The sequence below is a fragment of the Alosa alosa genome, chromosome 5 (assembly GCF_017589495.1).
Source record: "Alosa alosa isolate M-15738 ecotype Scorff River chromosome 5, AALO_Geno_1.1, whole genome shotgun sequence".
NCBI classification, from domain to species: domain Eukaryota; kingdom Metazoa; phylum Chordata; class Actinopteri; order Clupeiformes; family Clupeidae; genus Alosa; species Alosa alosa.
The window spans coordinates 33,458,696-33,474,550 of NC_063193.1; the positions used below are offsets into that span (position 1 = coordinate 33,458,696).

At 43.4% G+C, this 15,855-nt stretch overlaps 1 protein-coding gene across 1 annotated transcript; it reads left to right on the top strand.

Annotated features, from left to right (window-relative positions):
* The first annotated feature begins 276 nt into the window (after positions 1-276).
* On the top strand, positions 277-15,192 carry gle1 (GLE1 RNA export mediator). Its single transcript, XM_048242866.1, has 16 exons — positions 277-502; positions 1,074-1,346; positions 1,556-1,702; positions 2,027-2,175; positions 2,955-3,015; positions 3,530-3,766; positions 3,923-4,148; positions 5,700-5,812; positions 6,061-6,130; positions 8,030-8,172; positions 8,891-9,081; positions 9,693-9,822; positions 10,940-11,044; positions 11,530-11,612; positions 13,511-13,574; positions 14,270-15,192. The coding sequence occupies exons 1-16, from the start codon at positions 404-406 to the stop codon at positions 14,336-14,338; spliced, it is 2,160 nt and encodes a 719-aa protein (XP_048098823.1). The 5' UTR covers positions 277-403; the 3' UTR covers positions 14,339-15,192.
* The last annotated feature ends 663 nt before the right edge of the window (positions 15,193-15,855 follow it).

The following is a 15,855-nucleotide window of genomic DNA, read 5'->3' on the forward strand; positions in this document are numbered from 1 at the left end:
AGAACATTGCAATATTTAAGGTGGAATCGAAACTTAACTCCCCCGCGATCTGAAAGGGGCGCTAACTTCAGCCTCGTGTACTTTTGGTTTCAATGAAGAAGTCTATGCATTTTCTGCAATAATCGCAATCCTACAGTAGTCTACCTTGTGAATTTGATCATTTTTTTCAAAGTAGTCTGAAATACGTCTTCTGGGTAGTATATGCCCGTGATGTGGTGGGCCTTCGAAAAGCTCCAGGACAGGTGCACCCAGTCTAAAAAAAAAACTCGGTCTAAACCGGAAGTGCGTATAGGTTTGTAGTTTTCAAACCCGTCCACGGCACGGCATTTCCCCGGTACCTTGTTGTCAGCTTGTAGTTTGGCACGATCAGTGGTCAATTTCTGTGTCCTGTGTAGTGTATGAAATGCCTGCGGAAAGTTTAAGATGGGAAACTTTAGAAGCCTTGAAAAATTCAACAAAAGGGAAATTAAAATACAACCCGGATTGGCTTGAGAAGGGAGAGGTAGGACCAAAACCATGACACCGAACGTTTAGCTACAGAGCTAGAAGCTACCTTGCTAACGTGCTTGTCAGAGAGGGTGGGCCGCCTCACATCTTTGCTAATATTAGCAAAATGGCATTAGTCTACCATCACCGAGGTGTTTTGGATGTTTTCTGTGCTAACGTTAAACCACATTCAACATTTTATTATGCTATAAAGTTATCTCTTGGATGAATAGTGTCTTACTTTACTGTAAGTTAGTATGCTAGGTGATCCATAGCTACCCTAACAGTTGATCCCTATGTTTGTCCAGCGATGGCTAGCAATCGTGAGAAATTATATCCGTTGCTGAGGTTGTGATTTTTTTTAGTGAGGATTTGACTTCACTTACTTAACATGATCATGTGAATGCAATATTGGAATGTAGTAACGCAGGAAGTAAACATTGAATGTGTCTAACGTTACTATAAACCTTATCTAACGTGACCTTAGCCAGTGTAGTATGATATCACAGGCGCGTTTTGGACAAGCTCGTGTATATGTGCACCATGCCCGTCTGGTCGCTGTTGACAGCTTGCTCCTCTTTCACTAGGACATCTTGGACGGCTGTAATGGGTCGCCAAGCCTGTCTCCGCTATCGGGACTCATCTTGAAAAGACTCAGCACTCGGCCTCTGCAGAAGACTCGTTCCCTGTGCTCGCCCTCCCGGGACACCAGCCCGGGCCTGTCCGAAGAAGAGCCGCTGTCCAGCTCTCTCCCGACCAGCCCCTACCAGACGCTGCTCAGCCCGGCCTCGCCCCGCGCCGCCTCTCTCCTCACCCTCTCCTCTCCACCGGATTCCAGCTTGAAACAGGATGACAAACAGGTGAGTGAGGAAAATCAAATCAAGTGTCTCAGCTTCTAATTTCTTTGACCTAACTGGTGAATAATCAGGATTCACTGTGCGTCATGTAGTTAGTAGTCCATTATATCTGCTGATTCAGTAATATAGCCTACTCAACCATCAGTGTATGTCTGTGACCTTGATGTTGAAACGTCACATTCATGGGTACGGTTTCCTGTGTGTTGTGACAGGAAGAGGACGATGAGCAGAGGGAGGCTGACCTCAGCCCAGTGGCCAACCCAACTCCGCCTCCCGCCATCTCGCTGATGTCACCAAAGGCTACCCAGGTGGCCGGGTTCATCCGCATCTGTGAGGAGAAACACCGCGCCAAAGCCAAGGTTCCCTCCTCACTTCCAGCTCCATCACAGCCTGTGTTTGTCATGTGTGGGGGTTTAGCAGGAAGGGATCTGCATTACAGTGCATTAAACTATTAGATTTGCACACGAGGAGGGTTCTGCATTACAGGGCATTATACTATTAGATTTGCACACGAGGAGGGTGAACTCATGCTATGCTTATAATTTTACTATTATACAGCATTCATATACAGATTCCTTGGCATGTATAATTAATATCCTTAACCACCACCCTACACACACACACACACACACACACGTACACGTGAACATCCTGTGGTAATCACTCTCATGCTCCTGCAACAGGCGGAGCTGAACCGACGTGTGGAACTACAGGAGCGTCTGGTTGCCACGGTAGCGGGCCTGGAGTCGGAGCAGCTGAAGCGCTTTGAGGAACTCATGGAGCTGAAGCAGCGACAAGAATTCCAAAGCATGAGGGACATGCTGGACAAAGAGTAGGTGATGGAACACTAGTCACCTGGACAAAGAGTAGGTGATGGGACACTAGTCAGACATGCTGGACAAAGAGTAGGTGATGGAACACTAGTCACCTGGACAAAGAGTAGGTGATGGGACACTAGTCAGACATGCTGGACAAAGAGTAGGTGATGGAACACTAGTCAGACATGCTGGACAAAGAGTAGGTGGTATTCAGGGTTACATTTTCCAAAAGTATTGTTTAACACAGGAGTGGGCAAACTTTTTGGCTCAAGGGCCACATTGGGTTTTGAAAATTGGCCGGCGGGCCGCACAACAACTGAGCAGTCTGATAACTAAATGAAATGCTCGGCGGGCCGGATCCGGCCCGCGGGCCGCAGTTTGCCCACCCCTGGTTTAACAGCTACAATTGGTAAATGGTGAAGAGATTATAATTTCAAAACTCTGTGTCTATGGTCATTGGTCATCATGGTGGTTGCTCAAGGCCATAGCGGTCATCATGGTGGTTTCTCAAGGCCATCAGTAAATGCATTTCAGGGCACTAGGGATATGAAGAGTCAATTGGCTACCTTGAAATGTGCTGTTCAGGGTGTCGCGTTTCATATTGACCTCAGGTGCAAATGCAAAGACAAACGCTCAGGGACTCTATGCTGCTTTAAGCACGTACTGTATGCTTGGTGGTGGATGATATTTGTAGTTAGTCATTGTAATGAAGAGATCCAACCATAGATCATAGAGTGTTTGTGTGTGTTGAGTCCTTTTTAGTTTCATTCATAACCTTTCTGTTTTTCTGAAGGGCACAAGAGAGCCTGGGACGCCAGGAGAAACTTAAAGAGGAGCATCAGAAACGAATCAAGGTAGCTACAGAACCGGACCCTCGTCAGAACGTCTCTCTCCTTTCTCCTTCACTTCTTCTCAAGCCTCTTTGTATGACAGAGGTGCTTCGGTTTCTGTTTGAATCTGAGTGTTTTAGCAAAGCTCCTGATGACCATGATGAACTAAATGGTTCTTTCTATCAACGGTACAGATACAGTATATCACAATATAGTAAAATTACAATATGATTCACGTGGAACAGATAGAGATAACTGATAAAAAAAAAACTTTGTAGCAGCTAAACTTGTATAAGTTCAGAGAACAAAATATTTTTTGGGACTGAAATATCATTCAAAATAGTCCTAATAAAGTCTTAAATTAACTTGTTCTCTCTGATCATGGGTGGACCCAGTTATGCATTTTCCCCTTGGGGATCAATAAAGTCTATCTATCTATCTATCTATCTATCTATCTATCTATCTATCTATCTATCATCCTTTCCTTTTCATGCTTTCTCTCACTGTGATTGACACCTGTCTGTTTCCGCGGCGCCAGATCCTGAACCTGCGTCTGCGTGAGGCGGAGCAGCAGCGCGTGCGGGAGGCGGAGCTTGAGCGTCAGCGCCAGGCGGAGGGGCGGGAGCGTCTGCGGGCGCTCAACGCCGTGCAGGAGGAGGTGCTCCAGCTGCACCAGCTCCTGGAGCCCAACACCGCCCTCGACCACGCCGCCATCATCACCCGCGCCAACCAGCTCTGCTCCCAGGTGTCCGAGGTGGTGCGCACCACCGCCGAGGTCAGCGCACTCACTTTCTCTCCGCGTGTGTGTGTGTGTGTGGCCATGGAGAAGTGTCAGACAGGTTTCTGTGCTCGCTGTGTGTGTGTAGGCTGAGTTCCCGAGCATGAAACGAGTTCACAAGCTGTGCGTGCGTGTGTGTGTGTGTGTGTGCAGGGTGAGTTCCCGAGCGTGGAGGACATGGTGGTGGTGGAGCGCGCGCTGCAGGACATGCGTGGGCTGGTGCGGGAGCTGCAGCAGCAGGAGGCGCAGGAGACTGAGCGCAGGAGGAGGCAGCAGGAGGAGGAGGAGCAGCGGCGCCAGCAGGAGGAGCTACAGGCCCAGCAGGAGCTGGAGAAGAAGAACGCTGCCAACGCCGCCAAGGAGAAGGCCAAGAAACGGGGTACGGGGGTACGGGGGGCCAAGAAACGGGGTACGGGGGGCCAAGAAACAGGGTAAGGGGCGCTAGCACACAGGGTACAGGGCGCTAACACAAAGGGTACGGGGCGCTAACACACAGGGTACGGGGGCTAACACACAGGGCTAACACACAGGGTACGGGGCGCTAACACACAGGGCGCTAACACACAGGGTACGGGGAGCCAAACATATGTATTACCAAAAACAACTAGTGTTCTATTCTATTTAAATCCCTAACCCTAACCAATCAGAGGCTTATCAGAGAGATGTGCTTGTGAGGGATATTGGTAGAGACGTGCTTGGTGTTTGTGTAGACCCAAATCCGAAAGATTAAGGGTCTGGTCACGAATAATTTAATGGCCCAACTCAAGGGGCGGCACCAAGCATGGATTTGAAAATCTCACTGCACGCAATTGGATAGCACTATACGACCAATGCTTACTGGCTGATTCCAGACTTCGACGCAATTGGATAACACTGCGACTGTTATCTGTTTAACTCGCCTCTGGCCCGCCTATATTAGATACACAGACGTGATTGGTTCCCCGCGATACAAGGGGCAAAAGAAACGTGCATCATTCTTCATTGCCAGAGTGACTCGCTGACCAAATTGTATTGTATGGATCTTGTGCTCCCGCGAGAACTGTAGATTCCCAGGGTAGTGTCTGTTCCGTGTTCTCCCCACGGAAAGGGCAACCCAGCGTACATAGGATATTACTCAGTATTCCACATTTGTTTGTTTATTTTTGTTCAAAAGGGAACCAGGTAATAAACCTGGAATAATAAGAAATGCAATGTTTCAATTTCCATGTGTATACTACAACCAACACAGCTCCCCAGTTCTTTACCTCAATAGCCCAATAACATTAAATAACATTCAAAATACAAATAAATAATAATATTATTAATATACTATAACAATAATAATAATCCATAATCATCATCATCATAGTCATCATCATTTCATAATTTGCATGTACATTCAAACATTATGCACCATATTCAAGTCCTACCAAAAGCCTATTCAAAATGCATGCAGTGCATTGTTAAAGGTAACGCATGCAGAGCATAGCGTTACCTTTAACATGCAACGGACATAAACACAGCAACAACATAGCAAGGCGACAGCAGACAACATCAAGCGTACATCACAAAAGCAGACAAGAAACATTTGAAATTAAGAGAGCTTACCAAGTGGCTGCACACCGGGTTGAAAGTCATTACAAACTAAATGAATCTCGCGCTTCCTTTTCACGTAGTAAACACCGGTCACATGTCCTTACAGTACACTCCTCTCTTAAAGAGGCACTACACTATTGGGCTGCTAAACCTCAAACGTTTCTCCATAAGTGTTACTGGCATTTATAAGCACGTATAGCTCTGGCAGGTAAACATTTGATCACACATGCAAATAAGAAATAACAAAACTTCACAAATGACAAAACTCCACAGAAAACACAACAGTGTCTGTGAGGGATATTGGTAGAGACGGGCTCGGACATCATGAGACCTAATTGGTGGTGTTGTTCTTCAGGCTTACAGAACAGTGCAGATGAGAGCACCCTCAAGTGGTTCAGAGAACTACAGGAAGCAGCCAATCAGTGTGCGCAGTCTTTTGAAGACCTGAATAGCACAAAGGACATGCAGGTTGGTTCCGCTTTCTATGTTACATGAGACTAACTTTGGTAGGTCTCAATTGTTCGGTTGTGTGTAATAAAAAAATAAATATATATATATATATATAATATATATATATATATATATATATATATATATATATATATATATATATATATATATATATATATATATATATATATATATATATATATATATATATATATATATATATATATATATATATATATATATATATATATAATGGTATTTTACAGACTAAGAAGGTTCGAATGGAGCTTCAGAAGGCTGCTACCATCCCTGTCAGCCAAATCTCAAGTGTGTCAGGTGTGTAAGAATGGACATTAATTTCTTTAAGTACACTCAAACAAACTTCATAGTAAAGCATTGTGTACATGCTTTAAAGCAAAACTGATTGGTGTTGCCATCTTTCTTTAGCAGTTTTAGTAGCAGGTATTTTGATAAACGTTCAGTATAGTAGGAATCCTCTGATAAATGTTCAGTATAGTAGGAATTCTCTGATAAACGTTTAGTATAGTAGCAACTCTCTGATAAACGTTTTGGGGTGCGTTTCCCAAAACCATAGTTGCTAACCTGTTACTTAGTTGGTTGGCAACGGAAAATTGCATTGCAACCAACAAAGTTGCTAATTTAGTTAGCAACTATGGTTTTGGGAAACGCACCCCAGTATAGTAGGAATTCTCTGATAAACGTTCAGTATAGTAGGAATTCTCTGATAAACGTTCAGTATAGTAGGAACTCTCTGATAAACATTTGGTATAGTAGGAATTCTCTGATAAACGTTCAGTATTAGGAACTCTCTGATAAACGTTCAGTATAGTAGGAATTCTCTGATAAACGTTCAGGATAGTAGGAACTCTCTGATAAACATTTGGTATAGTAGGAATTCTCTGATAAACGTTCAGTATTAGGAACTCTCTGATAAACGTTCAGTATAGTAGGAATTCTCTGATAAACGTTCAGTATAGTAGGAACTCTCTGATAAACATTTGGTATAGTAGGAATTCTCTGATAAACGTTCAGTATTAGGAACTCTCTGATAAACGTTCAGTATAGTAGGAATTCTGATAAACGTTCAGTATAGTAGGAACTCTCTGATAAACATTTGGTATAGTAGGAATTCTCTGATAAACGTATAGTAGGAACTCTCTGATGAACATTTGGTATAGTAGGAATTCTCTGATAAACGTTCAGTATTAGGAACTCTCTGATAAACGTTCAGTATAGTAGGAATTCTCTGATAAACGTTCAGTATAGTAGGAACTCTCTGATAAACATTTGGTATAGTAGGAATTCTCTGATAAACGTTCAGTATTAGGAACTCTCTGATAAACGTTCAGTATAGTAGGAATTCTGATAAACGTTCAGTATAGTAGGAACTCTCTGATAAACATTTGGTATAGTAGGAATTCTCTGATAAACGTTCAGTATTAGGAACTCTCTGATAAACGTTCAGTATAGTAGGAATTCTCTGATAAACGTTCAGTATAGTAGGAACTCTCTGATAAACATTTGGTATAGTAGGAATTCTCTGATAAACGTTCAGTATTAGGAACTCTGATAAACGTTCAGTATAGTAGGAATTCTGATAAACGTTCAGTATAGTAGGAACTCTCTGATAAACATTTGGTATAGTAGGAATTCTCTGATCTGATAGTAAACTCTCTGATGAACATTTGGTATAGGAACTCTCTGATAAACGTTCAGTATAGTAGGAATTCTCTGATAAACGTTCAGTATAGTAGGAATTCTCTGATAAACGTTCAGTATAGTAGGAACTCTCTGATAAACATTTGGTATAGTAGGAATTCTCTGATAAACGTTCAGTATTAGGAACTCTGATAAACGTTCGGTATAGTATGAACTCTCTGATAAACGTTTGGTATAGTAGGAACTCTCTGATAAACGTTCGGTATAGTAGGAACTCTCTGATAAACGTTCGGTATAGTATGAACTCTCTGATAAACGTTTGGTATAGTAGGAACTCTCTGATAAACGTTTGGTATAGTAGGAACTCTCTGATAAACGTTTGGTATAGTAGGAACTCTCTCATACATGCCAAGGGCTGCAGTATGGGCACGTTAGCTTATCCCCTCAATCATCAGATCAGGAGCAACATGCTGACCAAATCATCAGATCAGGAGCAGATGTTGACCAAATCATCAGATCAGGAGCAGCATGCTGACCAAATCTTTCTCTCCTCAGGCTCCAAGCTGAGGGAAGTCTTTGACAAGATTGACAAGCTGTTGTCAGGGCGACCCGTGGTCTCCGGGGGCAAGTCTGTGTCCACCTCCCTCCATCCCCATGGCCTGGAGTTTGTGAGCTATAAACTGGCGGAGAAATTTGTGGTGAGTTTCAGCTTTCAACTTTCAATTGTTTGTCCAAGATTGGCAATTTGTGCTGCAGCAGGCAGAGAACATCTAGCTAATGGATCACACAACAGCAGAGCACTGAACACATACACACACACACACGGATCACACACACACACACGGATCACACACACGGATCACACACACACATACGGATCACACAACAGCAGAGCACTGAACACACACACATAACTAGATCCAACAACAGCAGAGCACTGAACACACACACACACACACACACACACACACACACACGTGGATCACACAACAGCAGAGCACTGCACACACACACACACCGATCCAACAACAGCAGAGCACTGAACACACACACCACACGGACACAGAGCAGAGAACAGGGTGGCTTCTACCAGTGTTAGGAATACATAGTTTGTGTGGGGACACTGAAAGCATTCATTTGGGCTCAGCTTGGTTGTTCTGTGCTTGCACACCATTGCTTTGCACTGTGTCTGTTGCTGCACTTATTCAGAATTATTATACATTTTTCTTTCAAGAACAACATAAAAATATTTAAAATTGAACATATAATAATATTTAAAATTGTTAGTGTTTGACAAAGTGCAGTTTTCACAGCCGTTTGTGTAATTCTACAAGCCTTCAGTCAGTATGCCAACTCAGACTTGCATGTGTGTGTGTGTGTGCGCGTGCCTGTGCGTGCCCGTGCGTCTGTCTCCAGAAACAAGGCGAGGAGGAGGTGGCGTCTCATCACGAGGCAGCGTTTCCCATCGCCGTGGTGGCCTCGGGCGTGTGGGAGCTGCACCCCAGGGTGGGCGACCTCATCCTGGCGCACTTGCACAAGAAGTGCCCCTACGCCGTGCCCTACTACCCACCCATGAAGGAGGGCACCTCCGTGGAGGACTACCAGAGGTAAGAGCCCAGCCACTAAAGGGCTAATGCTGCCCCCACCTGGCCTGGAAGTGCTACTGCAAATCATTGTGGATCAAGAGAATCACAATGTTTTTGTGGTGAAATGCGTCAGGAGAGTCTAGGAAATGTGGTTAAAAGCCGTAGGGATCCTGCACCCCATGTGGAGCACCGTGTCATTCTCAGTGTTCTCATTTTACCAGCTGGCTCATAGAAAAATGACCAGAGTAAATGGACGAATATTCATTTTTGAATTTACTGCAGTTGTCCATGCGTTTGTTTTCACCGAGTTGTCCCAAGCAGGAAGTGGCCATGATATCGAGAACAAGATTCGGAAGGTGAATGAAACGCAGTGTTACACAGCTGTAAATCGAACGAGATGAAGCAGACATTGTGTAGAATTTTATAAATTCAAGTCCTGTAACAACATGAACCATTGCTTCTCTGTTCTCTGAGAGTTCCCAAATAATTAAAATAATTTGTGTTATTTTCCACAGAAATCTTAAGCTTCTAGTTTGAGTCTGACTGTCTATAAGTCTGCTTATATATGGGCGAGTGTGATTCGATGAGTGATTGTGTGGTGTTTTTGCTGACTCATGTCCACACCCGCACAGGATCCTGGGATACCGCGTGGAGGACTCTGGAGTAGAGGCGCAGGACAGCTTCCTGAAGAGGATGTCTGGGATGATCCGCCTGTACGCCGCCATCATTCTGCTCAGATGGCCGTACACTAATAAACAAGGGGTTAGTCACAGCTCTGACACACACACACACACACACACACACACAATCATTCAGCTCAGATGGCTGTATATTAATAAATAGGGCAGGATGATGAATAAAATTGGATGTTAAGAGTAGCCTTCATATGTAATCCCCCCAAACACACACACACACACACATACATAATACCCTGGTTGTAGCCCGTTCGCTGTGGCCTGTAGAAAAAAATTGTTGCTTAGTTGGTATTAATTGGTATTAAAAACTCTAAAGCGTAACTCTCGAAACCTGTTGTTCAAAACCTTTCTTTTAGTAAACTCTGTGTACACAAACAATGTTCTCAATGCTAGAATTCATGTGTAGAGACACTGATGATACTTCAATCAAAGTTTCATGTTGTGTCGAGCCTTCTTAGTGTTTTGAAAATAGTGATTTTGACGCGATCATGTATCAAGATAGTAGTGCCTCTAGGGCTCAAAAGGCCATTTCACCCGAAAACGACAACGTGGACAAGCTCAAAAGTGGCGCTTCGGACGAAATTATGCTTTTAAACGAAAGTTTGACTCGGGTACATTCACAAAAACACCCTAGGACGCATTTTGGCGAGAGTTACGCTTTAAGTTGGAGGATCCTGGGGATACACACACACACACACACACACACACACACACACGGTCATTCAGCTCCGATGGCCTTACACTCCAAGGAAGAGTACAGTCACCACTCTAACACAAGCACAGACACACACACACACGCAATCATTCCGCTCCGATGGCCTTACACCCCAAACAAGGAGTACATTCACAGCTCTAACACACATACACACACACAGTGTTGAGCAGCATAGCGGACTGTCCGAACCCCAACCAGTAGGCACGGCTGAAGTGCCCTTGAACAAGGCACCTAACCCCTCACTGCTCCCTGAGCGCTGCTGTTGTTGCAGGCAGCCCACTGCGCCGGGATTAGTGTGTGCTTCACCTCACTGTGTGTTCACTGTGTGCTGAGTGTGTTTCACTAATTCACAGATTGGGATAAATGCAGAGACCAAATTTCCCTCACGGGATCAAAAGAGTATATATACTATACTTATACTTATACTTATACACTTATACTCATGTTCTGCTGCTGTCCTCTCTGCTAGCCGGACCCACACGGCCTGAGCCACGGCTGGCGCTGGCTGGCCCAGATGTTGAACATGGAGCCTCTGGCGGACGTCACGGCGACGCTCCTCTTCGACTTCCTGGAGGTAAAGCCCAGCTCCTGAAGACTTTTTTACATACAGCTATTTAACAGAATTAAAGAATAATTCTGGTATTTAACACCACTACACCATAACACCACTAACCACTCGGTGAGTTGCACAGTTTTGAAAACAAACGTTTAAGGGTTGTTTTAAGGACATGTTTGTGCATGCCCGTAGGCAGCCACTCTGAAGCAGTAAAGGCAATTCAAACCCAGTCAGAAAAGTCGAGACAGGACCAATCGTCAAAATTTCGGTGTCCACCACTCTAGTTCATCCAAAACAAACCAGAAAAGGGACTCAAAGTGCTAAATATCGGAATTATTCTTTAAATGGTCTTGGGAAATCACAGTTTGAGAGTAAACAGCTGGTTATAGCAGTATGACTTCTTCTGAATATTAATCGGGGTCTTGAAGTGTTATATTTAGATGAATTTGTTTATTTACTATTTATTAATTCAGCGGTGAATGTGTGTTTGTTTATTTATTCAGGTGTGTGGTCATGAGCTATTGAAGCAGTACCAGGGTCAGTTCTGGAAACTCCTCTTCCTCATCAAGGACGACTACTTTCCCAGGTACCCACCACTGCACATGCGTTACCGCGGGTCCGTACGGTTTATCTTTCACCGGTCCGTAGGGTCTCTTGCTATTGTGTAGGGGTGAGATAGATGAAAAAAATAGATGATATTCGGCTAACTGGTTAACTATTCTGTTTTTTTTATTCTGAGACTCTCTTCCCTCCACTTCCACCTTTATTGTACATTGTTTTGTTTCACATTTGCCACATTCTGTTCAATTATCAGTGGTTTTACATGTTGAACTTAAACTTCAAGCTACGATGTTAACTTGAACTCCAGGCTAGGATGTTGACTTGTACTTCAGGCTAGGATGTTAACCCTTAGAACCCGATTGACGGAAAGTGCATCAAAAAACACACCCTTTCTTCTCTGTTACATTGCTCCGGAACTGTTCATCGCAGCGAGATAAAACCTTTATTGCATGACAGTGCAGAAATGGGGCTTTCCAAAGAGACTACACACGTGTCTGTACGATCAAGTATGAAAATGAAAAAAAAAATCATGAAATTAAATCAAATTGCATCATATTTACAGTCTATACTTCTCTGCGTTCACCTGCGCACCCATTACTCTCGTTTGAATTACTCGCGAACCCGTGATCGCATCGATATGGCAAGCATATCAGATGAAAGAGGGGACGCAGGGCTATCCATTGGTACCATGTTTATCGATCCTTCTGGCTTATAAAAACAGACGAAGTGACTGCAAAATAATAAAGTCATGTACACAAACCAACCCTGCACACCCATTACTCTCGTTTGAATTACTCGCGGACCCGTGATCGGATAGATATGCCACGCATGTCAGATGAAAGAGGAGACACAGAGCTATCATTTGATACCAAGTACATTCTTCTGGGTTATAAAACAGACGAAGTGACAGCAAAATAATAACTTCATATAGCTGGACTTACCCCACGTTTTTGTCTGTTCTTGTGGCAAAGCATGTTTATAATCCAACGCTATCGTGTGTTTCTCTATGGCAAAGCATGTTCATAATCCGGTTTTGAGATCCTAGCAAATTCCTGCATGGCATCCAATTCAAGGCTCACATTGCATCCCAATTTGTTCAACAAAGAAACACCTTTTTTGGCTTTACTTTGGTCATGGCAATCCAGTATAAAGTTGAGAATCATTATGAGTGCATAGGCACGCAGGCTAACACGCAACCTCGGGTCAAGTCAGGTCAGATCAGTTCGTGTCACAGATATGGAGCGCAGAAAGGTCATTTTTCATCACTAAATAAAAAATGGCATTTATTTCCGTAAATCACACACCACATATTTCTGTAAATTGCTCAGCCCCAGAGTATCCCTCCAACATGGCAATTATATTGCCCGATTCAGGACAGTCTGCCCTACACACACATGAAATGCATGTAGAGCTATGAGCTTGCTGTGGTGAGAAACATGTTGAAATATAAGAATTTTTATAATGCGCTTTTTATATTCTAATTCTTTAAAAATCTAAATAAAATCAGTGCTAGTACTAATACATGGAATGATGGCAGTTCTGGATAGCCTAGACTCAGCTGAAAAAAACAATATATAATATGTGTGTGTGGCACTTACAATGACCAGAATAAATCCTTATGAATAAAGGTAGTGAAAATGCCCTAAAAACAGCTTAGGGTTCTAAGGGTTAACTTGAACTTTAGGCTAGGATATAGTACTTTACTCTTCAGGTATGCAGCTCTAGGCCAAAGCATGCATGCATGCATTGAGACCTTTCTTTGTTTTTTGTACGGGTAAAGCATTGTCCTCTTGTGTACTGAAAGAGTTTGCGGAGGCTTGTAACCCAGTTTTTCCAGTGGTGCAGGCTCATAGATATGCACCTATATTTCATTTTCCAAACTTGCTTAAATGCTTCATTGACGGCCATATTTCTCTGTTGCAGGATTGAGGCCGTCACGAGCACGGGTCAGATGGGCTCAGTTATGCGGCTGAAGCAGTTCCTGGAGGTGAGCAGACCGATCTACTGTCTGTGCTGATAACCAGCCGTGGCCTACTGGTTAGAGCTTCGGACTTGTAACCGGAGGGTTGCCAGTTCGAACCCCGACCAGTAGGCATGGCTGAAGCAAGGCACCTAACCCCTCACTGCTCCCCGAGTGTCGCTGTAGCAGGCAGCTCACTGCGTTGGGATTAGTGTGTGCTTCACCTCACTGTGTGTACAGTGTGTGCTGAGTGTGTTTCACTAATTCACGGATTGGGATAAATGCAGAGACCAAATTTCCCTCACGGGATAAAAATAATACTTATACTTATACAAAGCTTCTGTATTACGGCATGGTCATCTCACATATCCCTAATTTAAAAGCCTCTTAACAAGCACAGTTCTCATGCATTAATTATAGCTATCATTCTACATGTGGGAGCATTGAGCTGACTCATAAGTGTTTGCACTTAACATCTTACCTAAGGTGCTAAATTAGTCAATTGATTAGTTATTAAATTAACTTTTAGTTAGACTTAAGACTTTGTACTATACCCATTATTCAAGGTAGGGCCCACTGTCTGATGCAATCTCTTAATCTAAAGCAAACAATTTGTTAAATATTATTTTAGAAACCTGTTGGCTAATATTATATAAATTGTAGAATATGTCTCTAACCAGTGGCTGTAGATTACTCACCATAAGTACTGTTTTCCTTCCCAGAATGCTTTGAGAACCAAACAGATCCCACCTCCAAAAGGCCAGCTGGCCTCTGGCTTCTGGAGGACCTAATTGGTGGCTTTCCCCTGAGCTCCGCCCTGGAAAGGTCTTGATTGGTGATCGGCATTGTCCTCCTCTAAATGCATGGATCGTCGAGCCATCCATCAAACCGCCTGAGTGCCCCGAAGAGCTGCTGCAGTCGGAAGAAACCTCCCTCGCGCTACATTCGCATGCTACACAACCTCACGGCCGGGCCGCCAAGGACGCAGTCCCTTTCATTAGTTACAACAGACCTCTGAAGTTCACCTACAAAATGGACCCGAAAGCTGTAATCTTTGCCCATATAAGAATATCTTGGTACCATCTTCTGTGTTAGGAGATCCTGATTTCCTTATATGGTCAAGGATGGCAGCTGTGGGTCCTTTTTGTAGTCGAACTTTAGAGGTCCTTGCACTGTGCCTGTGTTGATACCCTTTGCGGTATTAAGCCTTAAGTCAGTTTAGGGTGCTTGGCTACCGTGTACAGAAGGAACATAGTGTTCAAACCATGCATGGATTTTTTTTTCTGTGGTATGTCATATTATACAGTATGTGGAATTTGACACGATGGATAAAGTTAGATGCGTGTGTTTTAATTAGCTAACTGGCTAGGCCAGGCTCGAGCTTTTACTGTTCTTGACCATCTCCGACGTCAAGTCCCCAGCATCCTCATTTTACGGGGGTGCTAACTCTGTTGTTTTTTATTTATTTGCATTAATAGATTGATTGTTAATCATGACATATCTGCTTAAGCCATACATTTAAGTACATTTTAATGTCATTGATAGTGTATTATACCTGTGCATAAAATGAAATGAAGTGTACTGTGTACATGCTTTTATAAAGCATGCCTTACCAGTAATAAATTGTGCACATCTTAGCATCCAAGTTGTTTGTGGGATGTTCATTCTTCCATTTAGTTAAGAGAGCTTAATCAGGGTTTGGGAAGCACTGGCCTTGTTTCTGGCAAATGCAAACATGTTTGCAAAGACAAACACAACGTTCTACTTAAGCATCTCTAAGAATACGCCCATTTCCATGTCCAGGTGTCCGGCCGCACTGATGTTAATGATGCAGCGCAGGTGTTCAGTGCGCTGATGTTAATGATGCCTTCCTTGGCAGCGCAGTTCAGTGCGCTGATGTTCATCGTGTTCATCATGTTTATGCTTGGCAGGGCAGGTGTTCCACAGTAAGGTTTACACAGTGGCAACATGTTGCGAAATGGGCTAATTAACTTCCGATCACGTCTGATCTACCTGTAGAAAATCCTTTGTCTCAGACTACATGGTTGGACAGTGCACTACGAGCATCAGACTGTATGTCTATTCAATTAAACATCACATACCATAACTGTGAAGTCTTTTTGCTAAAATACATACACTGTAGACCTTGGAGACTGCAATCATTACACACTCAAGTCAGTGCTAAGAACCTCTTCCACTATTTTTATGATCTATTTATCTACATTTAAAGGCACACTATGCAGGTTTTTTAGCTTAATATGCAAGTTTTTTAGCTCAATTTACCTTCATTTAACAGCTTCAGAGTCAT